The sequence below is a fragment of the Nannospalax galili genome, unplaced genomic scaffold (assembly GCF_000622305.1).
Source record: "Nannospalax galili isolate Female #2095 unplaced genomic scaffold, S.galili_v1.0 scaffold281, whole genome shotgun sequence".
NCBI lineage: Eukaryota > Metazoa > Chordata > Mammalia > Rodentia > Spalacidae > Nannospalax > Nannospalax galili.
This window is the reverse complement of record NW_008349068.1, coordinates 111775-132218: the sequence shown is the minus strand read 5'-3', so window position 1 is coordinate 132218 and position 20444 is coordinate 111775. Positions and strand designations below refer to the sequence as shown.

The 20444-nt window shown below is 41.4% G+C and overlaps 1 protein-coding gene across 11 annotated transcripts in view; it reads right to left on the bottom strand.

Annotated features, from left to right (window-relative positions):
• Nbeal1 (neurobeachin like 1) overlaps nucleotides 1-20444 on the bottom strand; it is a 260021-nt gene that overhangs the window by 182745 nt on the left and 56832 nt on the right. For 10 of the 11 annotated variants that reach the window (XR_003851600.1, XR_003851601.1, XM_029569970.1 and 7 more), the window contains exons 9-10: nucleotides 18809-19112; nucleotides 16642-16748 (exon numbers count right to left, since the gene is read on the bottom strand). Coding sequence is in view for 9 of the 11 variants with exons in the window: in XM_029569970.1 (XP_029425830.1) it covers nucleotides 16642-16748; nucleotides 18809-19112 (411 nt within the window). In the remaining 2 variants the exon portion in view is untranslated. The remainder of the gene's footprint in view (nucleotides 1-16641; nucleotides 16749-18808; nucleotides 19113-20444) is intronic. The other variant, XM_029569966.1, reaches the window with a different exon arrangement.

The following is a 20444-nucleotide window of genomic DNA, read 5'->3' as shown; positions in this document are numbered from 1 at the left end:
CAATCAATGGTCCAAAACCCAGTTTCAAGGCCTAATAACCACATCAATGACTAGCACAATAAACAACATTGGTGTAGTAGTGGCAGTTTTATCTTGGGGTAATCAACAGCTACCTAATTGGACTTCAAGCCTAGTCAATGGGAGGAAATGCACATATGCTACTATAAACCTAGTCAAATACACATGGCTGGAGAGGTCACAGATCTTAGAGAAAACCATAAGGCTGTCACATTCCTAGATAAATGTAATTTCTTACAATGTGCAAAATATGGATCCTTAAATTTGCAGACAAGTATCCCAGTCACCACTCATCAAAGAAGCTTCTTTTTCAACAGACAGAAATTATTAGAGTTCCATAACTTGTCATACACATATATTGTCTGTGAACTGTCCAAGCCTAAGTGGCACATCTACAATGCAAACTCTACACATAAGGCTCACGGAACATAGAACAAGGAATGGAGAGAGCACTAATGCAGCCTTCAATTCTCATCAATGGAGCTCCCTCATACAACAGAGGGCCAGGAACACAAAAGGTGACAAATGATCAAAATGTAGAGAATAAGCATCTACAGAGTGTGAGTCCATGGACATGACTCCTATATTAAAATCCACCCACCCACAGCTCAGGGATCAATGTGGAAGAGGTTGCAAAAAGATTCTAAGAACCAGGAAAGAGGGGCATGACCAAATGGCAAATAGAGTGCATCAAACTCCTGGGACCCTTCTCATATGAACCTACAGCAACAGTGTCAACATGCACAAGAGCTACGCAAACTCAAGCTGACAAAAACCCAGCACAGAACTGCAGAAATGAACAGCAGGCTCCATTCTTTGTCGAAGAATTACTGACAGCTGATTACTGCTGGGCGAAGAAGAGCTGATCTTATTAAACGAAGGGCTCTAGATAGGCTGACTAGATTCCAGTGGATGAACTTGCACTGTGGAACATCTGGGGACACTAACTTGAAATGATAGGCCTTACCACAAATGACAGAATGTATGAAATCCAGTGATGGGGCCATGAGTAGGGGCCAATGGACAAGAGGGTATAAAGTTGATTACGATGTTCTGTATAAAATACATAAAAATTCAATTAAAAAAACTTTTAAGTTAAATGTATGGTCTCATGTAATATTTTAAGTACTTTATATTACAAAGAAACTCATTCTGCCAAGTTCAGAAGCCCTTACACAAATTCCTAGGGAGATGAATGCATTTTTAATCTGGTAAATATTGTACACAAATAAAAGCATAGAAATTACCATCAGTCTAGGCTAGGAAGATGGCTCAGTGGGTAAAAACACTTGCCATACAAGTCAAACAACCTGAGTTCCATTCCCAGAACCTATATAAAGGTAGAAAGAGAAAATCAACTAAGCTCCAAAAAGTTGTCGTTTAACCTTTACAGGAACATGGTAGTGCAAATGCACGTGTACCCACAACACAAACACACACAATTAATAATAAATTTTAAAAAATTAAGTCAGTTCAAGGTTTTCCATCTGATTAATAAATTGTTTTTGATATTTTAAAGCACAACTTGCCAGTGGGTCTGAATGTTTAAACAGTAAAATCACCTTGATGCTACAGTACTGCAAAAAGAGACTAAATGGCTTGCCTTTTATTTATTTTAGTATTTTATTTATTATTTTTATTTTATGTGTATGAGTGTATTGCCTGCATGTGAGTGCACCCGTGTCAAGCAATGCTGCAGAGGTCAGAAGAGGGCATCGGGCTCCCCTGGAACTGGAGTTAAGGACGATTCGTAGCTGCCATGTGGGAGCTGGGAATCGAACCCGGGTCCTCTGCAAGAGCAGTCAGCTCTTATCCGCTATGCCATCTCTCCAGCCCTATTTTTTTATTTTATTGTGTTATTTTATTTTGGTTTTGTGTTGTGTTTTGGTTGTGATGTGTTTTGTGTGTTTTGTTGTTTTGTTTTGTTTGTTTTGTTTTCTTTTGTTTTGTTTGAAACAGGGTCTCCCTGAAGCCCCAGCCGGCCTAGAACTCACTGTGTTTACCACACTAGCCTTGAACTCACAGAGATCCAACTGCCTCTGCCTTCTGAGTGCTGGGATTAAAGGCCTGCACCCCCACACCCAGTGACTTATCTATTTAAAACAACAAAATTATATAGAAAATATGCGGCATTGTGCAATTCATTAGGGAACTGGATTCCAAAGATTTTTAGATATTCAGAAATCATATCGCTTATGTTCATAAAATGCTTATATATCAGTAAAATCTATGGCTGTCATATTTAATACACCAGAAACATTTTTATATTAATTGTGGTTGTTTGAATGAGTAATGTCCTTGACAGGCTCATGAATTTGAGCACTTGGTCCTCAGCTGATGGTACTGTTTAGGGAGGTAGTGAAAATTTCAAGAGGTGGAGCCTAGCTGGAGGAAGTACATCACTGGGGGTAAAATTTGAGAGTATACAGCCTTGCCCTACTTCCAGTTCTGTCACTCCCTGTTTTCTCTGTGTGGCTGTAATGTGCTCTCTCATCTGCCTGCTCTGAGTAACTGCCATCATGCCATTGTTACCATTATGAACTCTCCTTCTGGAACTGTAAGTCCAAATAAACTCTTTTTTAAGTGTACTTTTGGTTTTGGTATTTTACCATAGCAACAAAACTAACTAATACAGAAGATGGTACCAAAGAGTGTGCTGTTGCTATCAAGAATCTGACCATGCTTGTTTGTCTGTTTTTTTAAAGACCGTGGAAGATTTTGGGACATTGGACTAAAAAGAAGTTGAGCATTGTAAGCAGAACTTACAGGCCATTATAATAGGAACCTGGAGACAGTAGTGTTAAAAGTAATGCAGAATGTGGAAGCCTGGCTCCTGAGGTTTCAGAGGGGAACAATATTAGCAACAGAGTTTTGAGGTCATTTGTGTGATATTTTAGGAAAAAAATCTGTCTGCCTTTTGCCTGTGTGCCTCAGAACCTCCTCATGATAAATTTAAAAGTAATGGACTAGGGCTGGAGAGACAGCTCAGCAGTTGGGAGTGCAGACTGCTCTTGCAGAGGAGCCAGGTTTGATTCCCAGCACATATGTGGTGGCTAACAACTGTCATAAGTCCAATTCCAGGGGATCCAACACCCTCTTCTGACCTTTGCGGGCACTGCACGACACAGGTGTACTTATACACATGCAGGCAATACACTCATAAACATAAAATAAAATAAATTAAAAATAAAAAGATAAATAAAAGTAGTGGACTAATTTCTTTGGTGGAGAAAATTTTAAGACAGCATAAGTTTGAATCTGTGGATTGATTATTACTGATAAAGACTTTTACAGGTCTACAATGAAAAAAGGGACAAGAGGGGACATGAAGAAATAGAAAATGTACAGTTTAGAGAGAAAAACCACACAATGCCAAGGCATGGGCTCAAAGGAAATCTGTAATTTTTGAGATTAGAGCCATCAAGGAGAGGCCTCCTCCTCTATACTTGAACAAGAAGAGTGTCCTCAAGGCAAAACCCCATTCAGCTAAGATTCCAATTTATGAAAGGGGAAAACCTAAGGGGATGCTTGCTCCTAGAGAGCAATGAATTCAACATATGAAAGCTATTGCTAATGTGGTTGAAGGGGACAAAGGTCCAAGCTAAGCTGGCAGCCAAAGTTGCAAACGGGATTAGCTTTGGAGGCATGATAGATGCAAGACTGAGGGAGTCATGAGATCTTCCTCCATGGTTTCAGAGAGCTTCTTAAGCCAGGCAGTGGTCCCTGAGTGAAGGCTCAGAGAGGGCAAGAGGCTGTGAGAGGCTATGACAGTCCATTGTACAAAGTTGTAAAAGTGAAGCCTGCATTGTGGTGGAGACATTAATATGTTGGAGATATCAAACCTATTAAACAGAGCTGCATACAGAGAGTAAATCAGCCCAAGAGAGACATGTATGTTGCAAACAGCAAAGCTAGTGGGTCAGATCCATTTAAGCCCTTTAGAACTAAAGCCCTAGACACTGGATATGGAGCAACAGAATTTGGAGTTTTCCTTTAGGAGTTTCAGGCTACCTTTAGTCCAGTATTTCTTGACTATGCCACCATTGTTCCCCTTTGGAATGGGAAGGTATATTATGTGCCACTTTATGTTGGAAGTATCTATCTATCTATCTATCTATCTATCTATCTATCTATCTATCTATCTATCATCTACCTATCTATTTCTTTATGTTTTACAGGGGTCACAATTAAGAGACTGAGTCTCAAAAGAGACTTTAGAATTGCAAACAATGTTGAAACTGTTAAAGATTATGGATACTTTTGAAGTTGGACTAAATGGATTTTTGCATCAGGAGATGGCCATGAGCCCATGGGAGTCAGATAGTGGAATGTAGTGGTTTCAATGAGAAATGTCCCCCAGTTGGTACTGTCTGGGAGGTTGTGGAACCTTTAAGAGGTGAAGCCTAGATGGAGGAAGTATATCACTGGGGGAGGGCTGTGAGAGTTTACAGCCTTGCCCCAATTCCACCTTGTTCTCTATCTCTGCTCCCTGGGTATAGACGGAGATACGAGCTCACAGCTTCCTGCTCTTGCAATCATGCTGCCATGCCCCTCCCCCATCATGAAGGACTCTTTGTTGCTGTTTTTATTTTATGTGTATGAGTATATTGCCTGTTTGTACATAAGTGCACCTATGTTATACAATGCCTCTGGAAGTCAGAAGAGGGTATCGGATTCCCTGGAACTTGAGTTACAGATGGTTGTTAGCTGCCATGTGGGTGCTGGGAACGAAATCTGGGTCCTCTGCAAGAACAGTGCTCTTAATTGCTGAGCCATCTCTCCAGCACCCCATCATGATGGACTCTTATCCCCCGGGAACTATAAGTCAAAATAAACTTTTTTCTTTCATAAGTGGTATTTATTTAGTCATTATGTGTTGGGATAAGTCAGGAGTGCCTGGAATGTAGTGCATGGCCAGGCTGGAGACCTCCTAGTGAGGATGGCAGGAAAATGGCCCGCACCATTCTAGATACAGTCTCTTACCCAACAACCCCCAAGCAAAACTTTTAGGTCTCTAATCCTTTAATCCTAACCAGGTCTCTTGTAGATCATGTGACCGGAGGACAGGACAAAGGCCACGCAGCCTTAGAAGACCCCTCCCTCCCTCTACCTGCCTGCCCACCAGAAAACCAACCCCACCTCTTTGCCCCCGAAACTTTCCTATATAAACCTCTGCTTCCGCCATAATAAACATGCTGTCCACTGACACAGTCTTCTGGGTGTTTCCTACCCCTGTACTCTCCTCTACCTGAGGCTTCTCTTGCACCATCGGTCTCTCTCCTCGCCCCGACTTTCCGTGATGGAGACCAGTGTGCAACGGTCTCCCAGTAGCAGCGGAGTTCGGGCCGAGGGGAGGCCAACAGCTGGCACCCAACATGGGGCTTGAGAAAGGCTCTCCAGGACATGCAGGAGAAGAGTGAGTACTCCTCAACAGAGGGACATCGGCTGCTAAGCCTTGACCATCCTGCTCTGAGGATTGGCATTCTCTCCTTTTCCCCTTTTTACTTTCGGTTTGTGCCTTCGTGAGGGACAACTCAAGACGAAGGAGAAACCTTGAAGTTTTCTGAGCAGGGCCACTTTCCGATGTTAGCCCAAGGCGCCTAGTCCTCTGAACAGACCCTAACTGCCCGTTCGGGTATTGGCAAAGACCTTCTATCTATACATCTCTCTACTGCAAAACCCAGTAACACAACGACCAGTTAAAAGCCTCTAGAGTGGTCGCTGGTTTTCTGAAATTTGTGGTCAGGCTTGCACTCTGGACTAGTCAGGAATGCCCTATAACCTCCGGGTCTCAGGAACATTCCTCTACGACTCGGCATTTCAATCCCCTTTCCTTTTCTATCATGGGCAACACCCCTGGAAACTTAAGGGATCCCCAAATCAGGGGCCTCCAGGCTCTTCTTAAAAGTAGAGGGGTTAAACTCTCTCAGAAAGAGGCTGCCTCCTTTTGGGATGAAGTCCTACAACTCGCCCCTTGGATGGCCTCTGGGGACCCATATGACTCAGAAGTCTGGACCAGGGTAGCCTACCTAGCCAGATGGAGGGAGATCGAAGATGGCTCCCCCCCTTCCCTCCAATTCCTCCCCATCATTGCGGCCATCTGGCAATACATAGATCCCCCGCAACCCATAATATCAGAGAAGGCTCCCCCTTGTCCCAACCCTTCCCCTGAGGATTCAGATGAAGAATGCCCAGAAGATCGCCCCCTGGCTGACCTGGCCTCCCTGGAACAGGCCATAAAAAATATCAGGAAAGAGTTAGCTAACTTTAAAATGGAACCCTCACACCTCTACCCCCCTCTGCCTTTGCCTCCCTACCCACACAAGGAAGCTGGGGACAAAGACCCCAAACCTCCCCTTAGGGAGAAACCCCAGCCTACTCCCCACAGCCCCACCAAAACCTGCCCCTTCAGCTACCCAACAGCTCTGCAATATCAGGGACACACAAAACCTAGAATATCAGGCCTTATCGGTTAACCTGGTCCCCACCTTTCGCAGGCCCCTACAATGGTACCCATACTCAGCAGAAGACCTTAAGGAACTCCGACAAGCTGTATGTGAGGATGGTGTACGTGGCCCCTGGACAAAAAATATCCTCCTTGGATTCAATGCCACCTTGAATATGGCCCAAAACTGGTGAGACATCTGTAGGGCGTCTCTGCCTGGCCCCCTCTTCTTAAAATGGGAGGCCCTTTTCCATGGAGTGTATCCAACAACACTGCAAAGACACTGACCAAGCTGATATCAATTGGAACTTTGACGCACTCTTTGGTCAGGGCGACAGGGTCACAGGAGTCCAGCAAGTGGGATTCCCACCTGGGTATTATGACCAGGTACGCCTTTGCACCTTGCAGGCCTGGGAGCATATTAACCCTCCTTCTGGCCCTACCTCTGAATCATCCCTCATGTTCCTCTGGCGAAAACCCGAAGAATCCCTTGCTGACTTTACACTCAGATCCAAAACTAGCATAGATAGAAAAATTTCTGACCCTACGACAAGAGACATCCTACTCCACAATATCGTTTGGAATGGGATGACCTTTGAAAGTAGACAGGCCTATCAAGGCTTAAAGGAGGAACATTATAATAAATGGATTGTGGCCACCGAAGATATAGGCACAGCCACTCATAAAGCCACATCCATAGCTCAGTCTTTCTCAGCTGCCTTAAAACAAGAAGGTAAATACTATAATGCAGGGATAGGGGACACTGGAAGAATGAATACCCTTGAGATACCACCCGAACTAAAACAAATGAAGCCCCTAAGACAGTCTGCCTTCAATGCAGAAAAGGATTCCACTGGAAACATGATTGCCATTCCAAATATGATAAAGAAGGAAAGCCACTCTTGCTTTTAAATTTCTTTCAAGGCATCCCTCAGCCCCAACCAGTAACAGGGTAGCCACCTAAGGTCAGAATCTTATGGACCACCACCATACTAGAGAAAATTCACCCCCAAATATTTCTCAAATTAGGGGGAAAGCCCTTTAAATGTCTCGTTGACACAAGGGCCGACAAGACTATCATTAGGAGACAGGAAGCCCCCTCAACATGGTCCTTGATACCAGGCCCCAAGTTAGTGGGGGTGGGGGGGTACCTCCCAGGCCTTCATCACCAAAGAAACCCTCACATCGGAGGACCCTGACAGAAACAAAGGCCACATCCGCCCTTTGGTTGCTGACGTGGCTACTAACCTACTAGGAAGAGACCTCCTCGGAGCTCTTGATGTAATTATCACCACCAGGGACAAGGGTCCTTCAATGGACCCCCAGCAACCCATCTGACTCATGCCCCTTTTGCCCATTCACTGATCACCCCCAATTCTAATGGCCACTGTTAAATACCAAACTCCTTGCCTAGAATGGAACTCTGATGATCCTGTCTGGGTTGAACAGTGGCCACTATCTAGGGAGAGAGTACTAATCATTAAGAAACTTGTTAAAGAACAATTACAATTAGGACATATCCGGCCTTCCCGCAGCCCATGGAACACTCCCATCTTCACCATAAGAAAAAGCTCAGAGGGATGGCACTTATTACAAGACCTAAGGGCCATCAATAAAACCATGCAAATTTGGGGCTCCCCTCAAGGCACTCCCCCTGGTCTCAGCCATTCCCACAAATACCCCCTTCTTATCCATCCAAAACAATGATTGTTTCTTCTCCATACCATTACACCCAAGAGATTGTAAGAGATTTGCCTTCTCCATCCCCACAGTCAATAATTCTGGACCTGCGAAAAGATGTGAATGGACTGTTCTCCCCCAAGGAATGGCTAACAGCCCCATCATTTGCCAAGAAGCAGTTGCTTTTGCCTTAAAACCCCATATTAAAAAGGGACTCCATGTTTACCATTACCCTGCTACCCTTACCAGACCTCAGAGATCAATTAATACCCTCCCTTAAGGCCTCTGACTTTAAAATCACTCCTACAAAGATTCAGCTCATCCTGCCCATAAAATTTCTAGGCACTGAAATTTCCCTAACAACCACCTGGCCACTAAAACCTGTCCTTTCCTTCCCTTCCCAACTTACCCTGGCTTCCTTACAGAGTTAACTAGGGAACCTCAACTGGCTCAGGCCTTGGCTCCCACTCTCTACAGACCCCTTCAACCCCTCTTCAACCTCCTAAAAGGGGACAAACATCCTTCATCCAAATGCTCACTCACATTGGAAGCCAACAGGATATAAACAGCCATCAAAAAATCCCTTCAAGAGATGACCCTACACCACTATAAGCCCTCCTCCCCAGTCTACCTCCTGATTTTCAATTCCTCCCCAACCCTCGTTGGGGCCCTCCATTAACCTCAAGGGGTCCTCAAATGACTTCATACCCCTATTGGCAATGCCCCTTGCTTATTAACTGAAATGGATGCTTTGGCTAAAATGATATGTCAAGGAAGGAACTGTTCCTTACAAACCTTAGGAAAGGAACCTGACAAAATCATCACCCCCTTTTCCCTCTCTGATGTCCAATGGCTGATCCATAATCACTCCCAGATAGCTGTTAGCCTAATGGGATTTCCGAGACAAATAGACAACCACTTTCCCAAAGATAAATGGATTGCCGCCCTGCCCTGGCTCCCTCATCTGTTCTCCCAAACCCCTTTGGAGAAAGCCATTACAATCTTCACTGACGGGTGCTCCCGGGGAGCTGCCACCATCCTCTATAAGGACGCCACCCAACCACCCACTGTCCTCTTCCAAGAACTTCCTCATAATTCCCCCCAATATAAAGAATTATATGAGTTCTACCATGCCCTAAAGGAGGCACATGAGCCTGCCAACCTATTTTCTGATAGCATTGATGTCACTAACCTTCTCCCCTGGATCTCATGATCTTTTGTTAAACTCGTCCAAAACTCCTTATCCCCCTCACTCATTTCCATATCCACCCTTTCAGAGGGACATAAACAGCCCGTCTATATCCAACATATCCGTTCCCACAGTCCCTTGCCAGGACCTCTTACAGAAGGTAATGCCCTTGCTGATCCCATTGCCTCCCATGGGGCCTTCCATTCTACCCTTAAAAAAGCTAAAAGGTAAGCCGGGCGTGGTGGTGCATGCCTTTAATCCCAGCACTTGGGAGGCAGAGGCAGATGGATCTCTGTGAGTTCAAGGTCTACATAGTGAGTTCCAGGACAGCTGGGGCTAAAGGGAGACCCTGTCTCAAAAAGACCAAAAAAAAAAAAAAGCTAAAAGGTTTCACACTCTTACCCATACAAACCTCAAAGGCCTCCAAGCCCGATTCCCTAACACCCCTACAGCCCACCTAAAATGGATCCTAAAAACCTGCTCCTCTTGTGCCTCATTAATACGTACCCCTACATTACAAACTCTGGGTAGCAACCCCCCTGCCCATGGACTGAAGGCAAATGCTCTCTGGTAAATTGACATTATTCATTTCCCCCAATTCAGCCATCAGAAATTTTTTTTCATTACGGTGGACACTTATTCCAAATTCATATGGGCCACTGCACAAACTTAAAAAAATTCAAAAAAACTTATTGCCCACATGCTCATGACATTTGCCAATATGGGCCTCCCTCAACAGATAAAAACTGACAATGGCCCACCCTTTGTCAGCTCAACCTTTAAATCCTTCTGCTCCCACTGGGACATATCCCACCATACAGGAATCCCCCATAATCCCCAAGGACAAGGATTATCGAAAGAACCCACCAAACCTTAAAAAAATCAACACACAAAACAAAAGGGAGGTAATTACCCTCCTAACATACAACTGTCTATGGCACTAGCTACCTTAAATTTATTCAACATTTAAAAAAAATTCAACAGAACCCCCCATAGTCCTCCACTGGAAAAAACCTGGAACCCTCCCACAGATAATGGTGAAGACGGAAGGACCCTCTGGATGGACTCTGGAAGGGTCCTGACCCATTGCTAACAACGGGAAGGGGTTTTGCTTGTGTTTTGCCCCAGGATCAACCAAGGCCTATTTGGATCCCTGCCAGAAATGTCCAACATCTCCCCGACGACCAAGAAAATGGCCAGGTGCTCCCTGACAGAGACAAAGCAAAGCAGAAGGAGAAACCGTCACCCGATGGCAGCACACAATGTCAGATGGCGGACGTCCAAGACCTGGTTTCACAAGCCCAAGTGGCCTGCCCCCAAAATGCCTCACTCTCAAGTCATTCTCATGGCCATTCTGGTTATACTCCATTCTAACTCCACTTCACCCCAGACAGTACTCAGATGGTAGTTCTCGGTCAGGGAAACTATGTAAAGGCTAACCAAGTCATCGGCACTGCCGACTGCTCCTTAAAGGGGTGCCAAACAGCTATAACGATCCCCATTCAGCCCCACTCCACCTCCAAGCAACTGGATGTTTATGCATGCTTTCCTTTTAGAAATTCGGGTGACTGCCTACAGGACAAAGACGTCTATGGCGATTGTAGATACCAGTCTTGCCACATACAAAAAACCCAAAAACAATACAGCATTTATCGTGAATATATAGCTAAAGAAAATAAATTTACAATAGATATTAAAGATCCCTGGAATGACCAATGGCGCACTGGAGTTCATGGCAAGCTTTATTGTAACGGGTTTGCATTATACCCCAACGCTAACATACATATATCCCGTCAGCTAGTGCCAGCGCCACAATCGGAACAGATTAACTCACATATCCTCTCTCAAGAGGGTGAGATTAAAAAACAAATTCAAACATCCCTAACTTGAGTTCAATACATCCAATATGACTCTGACCTTATCCAGCTTTCCTCCCATCCTAATGTTTCTTCTGTGCCTCTCTCACCAGACCCCTGCTAGCATCCACTCCAGCTAACACCTCAATCATCGGAGGGAAAACCCAGGAGATAACCCACCACCAATATCCCCCTCTATGACCAGCTCCCTTCCTTGCCTTTTGTTTTTTCAGCTCCTCTGCTTTACCTGCCCCCCCAACCTGTGCCTCTAACTTTTCTATATCCTCAGCCCTATGCTCACCTCTTTTGGTGTAACAGCACCATAACAACTTGTATCAACCAAACTATTTCTGCCTTTTGTACTCCTGTCATTGTTACCCCCCCTAACTCTACCTTCTAGAAAAGGAAGATGCGGCCAATATGATGACAACTCCCCACCAACACAAAATAGAGGTGTTCATCTCCCTGCTTATCGGTCTGGGACTCACTCTGTCTGCAGGATCGGATGGACTCGCGGTGGGGGGGGGGGGACTGGGCCACTCCTATCACTTGGCCACTGAATTTTGCAGCCAGCTTGAATAAGCCATGACATCCACAATCGAGAGTCTTGAGGCCTTACAAAGCCAAATCACACCCCTGGCCAGGCTGGTGCTCCAAAACCAAAGGGTCCCTGACTTATTAACAGCTGAAAAAGGGGGGACCTGCCTCTTACTAAAAGAGAAATGTTGTTTTCATATAAACAAATACAGAACCGTTGAACAAAACGTCAAAACTCTCCAAGACCTAAAGATTAGCCTCTGGGCCCTCTCAGATCCAGGAGGGATGCCATAGCTTTCCAACCCCTTCCCTGCTTGGCTGCTACCCTTGTTAGGCCCCTACTAGGGCTATGTACCCTGCTTCTCATGACACCCTGTCTAATTCAATTTTTCAAAAGTTGCGTACAGGACATCATTAAAATCGCCACCAACCAAGTCCTGGTCCAGTACCAAACTATCCCTAATACCTTCTCCGATTTTGATGACACCCACTCCTTATAAAAGACCAAAGGGGAGATGTTGGGATAAGTCAGGAGTGCCTGGAATGTAGAGCATGGCCAGGCTAGAGACCTCCTAGTGAGGACGGCAGGAAAATGGCCAGCTCCATTCTAGATACACTGTCTCTTACCCAACAACCCCCAAACAAAACAATTAGGTCTCTAATCCTTTAATCCTTACTGGGTCTCTTGTAGATCATGTGACCGGAGGACAGGACAAAGGCCACATAGCCTTAGAAGCCCCCTCCCTCCCCCTACCTGCTTGCCAGAGACCTCCTAGTGAGGACGGCAGGAAAATGGCCAGCTCCATTCTAGATACACTGTCTCTTACCCAACAACCCCCAAACAAAACAATTAGGTCTCTAATCCTTTAATCCTTACTGGGTCTCTTGTAGATCATGTGACCGGAGGACAGGACAAAGGCCACGTAGCCTTAGAAGCCCCCTCCCTCCCCCTACCTGCTTGCGTGGCAGAAAACCAACCCCACCTCTTTGCCCCCGAAACTTTCCTATATAACTTCTGCTTCTGCATAATTAACGAGCTGTCCACTGACACAGTCTCCTGGGTGTTTCTTCCCACCATACTTGCCACCTGAGGCCCCTCTCACCCCATCGGTCTCTCTCCTCGCCCCAACTTTCTGTGACAGGGACCAGTGCTCAACGGTCTCCCAGTAGCAGCAGAATTCCAGCAAAGGGGAGGCCGACAATTATGCTTTATCACAACAACTGAAAAGTAACTGATACACTAATTATGAGATGAATATTAGAAATTCATTTACAAAACTACATATTACAATGAACTTGGGGTCCGATAACCTGGGTAAGAAATCCTAGCTCCAACATCTATTGTATTGATCGTGAGCTAGCAATTTAATGCCTCAGGAAATTTTATTCATTTATGTAATGAATAAATTTGGAAAAAATTTTAAAGACAATTTTAATGCTTTAAATACTCATTTACCATCTGAATGACTAATACAAAAAATGCTAGATGCCGGGTGGGAGGTACATGCCTTTAGTCCCAGCACTCAGGAGGCAGAGGCAGGTGGATCTCTGTGAATTCAAGGCCAGCCAGGTCTACATAGTGTGTTCCAAGACATCTGGGGCTACAGAAAGACCCTGTCTCAAAAAGACCAAAAAAAAAAAATGCTGGAGCGGGTACAGAGAAAAAGGAACACTTATACACTATTGGTAGGAATGTAAATTAGCATAACTGTATGGCTATATCTCAAAAAACTGAAAACAGAACTACAACATGATCCAGCTATCCCACCCCTGGACAGGTCAGCTGGGGTTACAGGGAAACCCTGACTCAAAAAAACCTTCAAAAGAAAAAAAAAAGCCATCACTATCTCTGCACTTTTTAATCAAAATCACAAGAAACTTTATTATAGAACAAATACACTCATGTGATTTAAAAACAGCATTTTAGTTGTTGAATATGACAGATCACATATTCAATTGCGCTCCTGCAAGAATATCACCTGGTAGTTGTAGCTATCTTACTTTGAGTATATACACTCTGTGATGTTTGTACAATGAAGAAATCAGCTATTTATTTCTCAGAATATATCATTATATAAGACAAGACTGTATTAGGTCACCAACCTGAATAGCTATGAGAAACAGATTTATATATAATTTTTTTATTTTTTATTTTACGTGTATGCATGTATTGCCTGCATGTAGGTAAGTGCAGCCATGTTGTGCAATGCCCACGGAGGTCAGAAGAGGCTGTCGGATCCCCTGGGACTGGAGTTACGGACAGCTGTTAGCTGCTATGTGGGTGCTGGGATTTGAACCCGGGTCTTCTGCAAGAGCAATCAGTGTTCTTAACCACTGAGCCATCTCTCCAGCCCCCAGATTTATATGTTTGAAGATACTGCTCGTATCAGAAATATTACATCTGAGTTTCATATACTGACAGAAAGCCCATCTTAACAAACTTCAGTGTCTTATATACTAGAGATAATGATAATGTGCAAATAATGAATTTTCTTTATATTTATGAGATATCTTTATTATTGAAATTGTCTTCCTATGTGACAAAGTCACATTTTCTTAGAATAATCAAAATGTCTTATAAACACTTCTGTTCCACACTTTTCCTCTCTCTAGGATTTTTTTCTCCATAAGCAATAATTAGAAGAAAAGGGTGTAGCCATGCTGACTAGGAGAATTCAGGAGTTTTATGACTTTAGAAATACTCGTTATTACGTACTTCATAAATATATTCAATGTATTTTGTGCTATACTTAACTATGTAACTATAAGATAAGCAATGGTATAACAAAACCTTTCAGAGATACCCCCTTTAACAGTATGAAAAAGTAAAGAGCTGATAATAAAACCTTTAGTCAGGAATAATGTCTCAGAATCAGCCAAGCATATTTAACTATGAAATCCAAGAAAAAAATACTACAGATAAAACAAATAGAAAGACACAAGACAATCTATGAAGTAGTTTCGTTTCTAAGCTCTGAAAAGGAAGTTTTAATAACATCTTAAATACATGGGCATAAGATATAATAATGAGAAATATTAATTCATATGTACTCATTGCTGCATCAAGTATAAATTGGTAAATAGTAATAATAACGAAGAAGCATATTGGCAGTATATACCAAGAGCCTTAACAGTATTCGTGCTATTTTTCTACTTTTCTATATTTGCTTATTAGTTATAACTTGTTTTAACTTGTTGCAACTTGTTTTCTAATTTAAAAAAACAAACATGAAGTTTCTGGTCTGTGACTACGAATTCTACAAGAAATAGAATTCCATTTTATAAAACTTCAAGGAATTATGTGATATAAAAAAAACTGGGCTGGAGAAGTAGTTCAGTGGGTAAAGTGTTTGCCACTCAAGCAAGAGGACTGTCTTAGTATGTTTTATAAAAATAACCAGTCAAGAAATCAGAAGCAACTAATAACTTTCAATGGCCTTAAGAATATATATGTATGTATATATATACATACATAACCATGTGAAATGGAAAATATTTCATGAACTGAAATGTCATCACATTAAAAATACTCACTTTAGTTGTACTACCTTTTGACAATTATAAATGCTCTATTGCTAATTTCAAATAAGATAAAACTTGATTACATAATTGTAGTGTAGCAATTTCCTCCAAAGTAAGACATTCCATCTTGGAGGGAAGCTCATTAAGACTCTATTAAAAGAGAGATGAAACAACAAGATGTACTAAACACTCCATCCAGCAGGAAAGCTACTTAACCTAATGAAGTAAACAAATCAATAGCTTCAGGAAGTCTCAGAGACAATAAGATTCAGTAGGACCCTCCCTCTCCAAGCATATACAAGCCCTGAGGACTGCTGGGAAACAACTCAGATGGCCAAGTTGCCTAGAAGACTATCAGATGCTGAGCTGCCTAGAACATGCTCAGACCAGACAAGCTATCTGGAAGAAACACAGATCATCATCCAAGCTCCTGAAAGAGGCTCAGACCAACTGAGAGACCTGGAAAAGACACTCTCCAACCTGTTGAGCTGCCTACAAGTAGTAAGGTGTGCTCCAGGTTTTCCAGCTTTCATGAATCATCACCTATGCTATAGTGGAATTTGATGATGCAGCAGTGTTTGAGTCATTTCTGCTCCTGTAAGTAACCCCTCGCCCACACTTCTGTAAGTTACCCAATAAACTCACTGGTCCACCAAGTTAAAGACTTTGGTGATAGCCTTACTTTGGTCTATTATTGGTTCCCTACATGGGGTGACGTTTGTTCCTATCTTCCCAGGAATAACATCACACAACAATAAAGAAATGTAAACAAAGTTAACAACAAAAATTTTATTAACAACATGCTCAAATCTGAGTCAAAGCATTTTTAAACATAAGATGTTTAAACATTTTAAACAGGGTAGGCAAAACAGCTAGCAGGTTAAGGTGCCTGCCGCCAAGCCTAAATACCCTGAATTCAATCTCTAGTACCCATATGCAGAAAAACATTAACAGTATTATGTTGCACACATGAACATACAGTGACTGTAACAGCAAGCACAAGATGTGCATAAGATCTAAGTTAGCCAAAACCTCAGCATGAATGGGAAGGGGCTCATGAAATCCCATGCCTATCTAAGGAGCTATTGGCAGTTGATGGCTACTGGGAAAAGGAGAGCCACTTTTCTTCAGGGATATGGGCCCTGAGAGGATTACCCATGCTCCAGTTGATGTTCCTACACCTATGTACATACAGGAGCACTAAATAGATTCAGTGGGTATTGAAAAAAAAAAGAGAAAACATATGAAGCAGGAGAGAAAGTGAAGGATAGATTGGATCCAAGCACATCATATACATGTATGAATATTAAATAAAATGTATAACTTAAAATTTGGACAAAGCAATAAATGTAATCATTTTTATATATAAAACAATGACAATAATAATAAAGTACCTTGCAGTTCTGTAGCAGTCGTATTAGATGTTCAAAGCAATTGCTGTTAAGAAAAATGGCCTGAAGAACAGGCCTGTCTGTGCAGTCTAACATGGATGTGATGGTATCTATGAAAATAAAAGCAAAATCATTCATGTAAATGTGAAAACGGGATCAAACATTTCTTGTAATCATTTTTTTTTTTTTTTGGAGACATTAGCCCCAGCTGGCCTCGAATTCGCAGAGATCCACCTGCCTCTGCCTCCCAACTACTAGAATTAAAGGCATGTGCCACCGTGCTCTATTTTAATCATTTTTTTAAGGTAGGCTTTCAGTTGATAGAACAGATGTCAGTTAAGTGGAAAATAATACAGATGAGGAGCAAAAAAACCAATGTTATAATAATTAAGAAAAGTGAACATATAATACAAAAAGAAATGGAATTTCTCTTTATCTTAGTAACATATGTGCTTGTGTAAAATAGAAAAGAAACATAAAATATAGACCACAGCATGCCAGTGCCCATCAAATTCCTCTGGGCATCACATGAACATCTTGCACACTAATTTTCAAAGTTTTATTATGGAGTCCAGGATGACATTTCAGTATATTGTGAATTGCAGTTGATACTTTACATTATTTTTAGTTGTATTCCCTATGTTAGATTGCAAAAGTTAATAATAGTTAAAATTGTTATAGAAGTAATATACTGTCATTATAGCTAAAATAGGAAATTCAATGAGTAAAAAGAAAGTAAAATTTCTTCATATCTCACCACTTACACATAACAAACAATACTGTCTTAGTGTTTTAAAATTTATGTACATGGCACATAGAACTATTAGAAATACTGTGTGGAAATCATGTTGAAAATCATCCATTACAACATTTATTTATATAGGAAGATAAGATTCATTTTGTATAATTTTTTAGTTCATATGCCATGTCATCTTTTATAATTATAAATTATAAGTTTGGTTCTATATAAGGCTTCTTTTTTGTTAGGATATATAGTATTCCTCACAGTAGATGCCTTTTGACTTCTGGATTGGAATATCTCTGCAGTAGGAAATGAGACCAACATGTTGTCACCAATTTCAGAGGCCTTATATTAATTTTATAGTATATAAATTAGACTATTAAATATAAATAGATATTGCTTACTAATAGCAAATCAGACACAAGTGGTTAGACTTGAACGTGATGGAAGAAAACCTAAACAAATCTCTCTCATATGTATTAATTGTAGTAGTGTTCCTTTCCAAATACTTATGCCCAAATAAGAAATCCAAAAAGGGATTTAGATGAATAAATAAGCAATGACCACCTGACATGTTCAATCTGGATTACAGAGTCTGGAATGTGCTTACTGTAACAATACGTTTACATTACTCTCTCCTTACATTACACTACGTTTGCATTACTCTCTCCTTTCAGGATCACAAAGCTGGTGGTTTACAGAGGATAGAGGGCTGGTAATAACAGAGTCTTGTCTTTGCATGCCATTCCTCCTCTTTAGGGGATGAATGACTTTGCAAGTTCTAAGCATATCTGTATTCATCCTTTAGAATAAAAAAACAAATGACACCAATGTTAAAGATTAAAATAAAACTGAAAGTATGTATTGCACTAATACACCCTACCAAAATAAATATGAATAAATCATTGGGGAAGAAAAAGAAATCATATAAACAGGTGAAGAAAAAGAACTATCTGTGAACAGAGAGACACCAAACAACCAACACAAAGAGAGTGAAAAGAAAGAAAGACACACACTGGAATAATAGAAACACAAAAATCCTCTAACAGAGGGCTAGCTGCTGAAGTGAACTCTGAATAACAGAGGGATTTACCTACCTAATATTTACCATAAGTAAAAGACTACAAATGGCACCTTCTAAAATTTATTCTTTATAGAATTTGAGTCATACCTCACTTTCTTTTTAGCACAGACACTTAGTGGATTACACTTTCAAAAAAGAAAACAATGAATTTGTCACTGATAAAGGGAAAATGTAAACAAATCAATTTCATAGTAATTTATGTGGAAGTTAAAATCTAAATGCTCATGTTACCTGAATTAAAAGATCAACATTTTTTTCATACAATAGTCTTATATATCAAAAGAAACTGAGACTAAGAAAGCAAAGAACAGACTCAGAGAGAACTTGCCTTAATAAATACTTACTGAGCATCTTGATCTGTAGAACTATAAATCGACTTTCCCACTGCCTAGACCTCCTTTGAGGTAAAGCTGAATGATCTGAATTTAGCAATTTAAAATAGTTCTCCAGGATAGTACTGGTTTCCACTTGACGCTGGTCAGAGCTGCTAGTGAGAAGGATATGTACCACTTCTGTGAGGCATTTCAGAGTTAGTTCTATCTTCCTACACACTTCATCAGGATCGCCATCCTCCCATGAATCACAATCTGCCAAAATACGCATAAGAACTTCCATAGTGGCTGGAGAAATTGCTTGCAAAGCATTCTTCTGAAACATGAGAAACAATAAAAGACAAAACCAAATTAAAGGTTTTATACATTTGTTTTTTGTTATTTTCTTACTTTATTTTTTTACAGGTTTTTTTTAATTTTTAATAACTACATGATTAGAAGAATTTCATTACAGCTTTAACATATTCAGTAACACGCTCCAAAGCAAGACTACATCTCTTTCACAAATGGCTGTAACTTTCTAGGTTCACAGTTGAATTAATACAGTTATACAATATTGAACCAAGTATAAGCCCTGTAACACATGAAATTGAATGAATTTTTAACCTTTAAAAAAGATGTCCATTTCATTTTAGAATATATTGTTCCTGGCAGAAAGACACATTGTTTTTGTTACTAACACTGAGATGTTGGCACATGCATCTCTAATCTGTATATATCTGATTATTACTAGTCATAATTGGTTACACTTGGATCCTTGCTGCCTGTATATGTCTATAAAGTCATGGGGTAGATTTCAATGGTGATGTTTATCACCTCTACTAATTAACATGACATAATTTCCATGCTTCCTCCTCAAACATAATTTTTTAAATTTGTTGATTGTGTGTGTGTGTGTGTGTGTGTGTGTGTGTGTGTGTGTGCGCGCATCACACAGACCATCCCAAACCATCTTATTCAACTATACACCCACTTCCCAGATGGGACCCTCCCATAGCCTCCCTCCCCCGACTAGAGCCCTTATACTCTGATATTCCTGCTACTGTCTGCTGTGTTGTCAGAACCCCGAGCCATTCCCCACTACTTGTTGATGAGGTGAATCTAGTCAGCCTATCTAGAGGTCTTTGTTTTAGGAAGGTCAGCTGTTCCTCATCTAACAGCAATCACTTGACAATATTCCTTTAGATAAGACTGAGGTCTGCTGTTCATTTTCCCAGTTCTATTTTGGGTTACTATCTTGGAGTCCTGTTGGCCACTTTGGCCAACAACTCAAAAGAAGGTATCTCCTATCTGGCATTATTGTTATATAGCCTTTAGCTATACATATGGGATCTGGTTTGCATAATTTGTCAGTAGGTTGTTGACTAATATGGTTCCCTCTGATCTTTAAAACTAGCTAGGCATTATTGATCTCTCACATTGCCTTACCCCTCCATCATAGTGTCCACAATTAAGGTGCCCCCATTTTCCCCCTTTCTCACTTAATAATATCCTTCTCCTATGGTCCTAAGTCTCTTGAGCTCCTTCTTTCCCTTTACCCTCCTATGTCCTTGTATAAACCTCCTTGTCTTCTTTCCATTTATATACTCCCATTTTACCTATTTCTCCCTTAGTAACACCTGTCTCCTACTGTTCTTTTCTCTTTCAG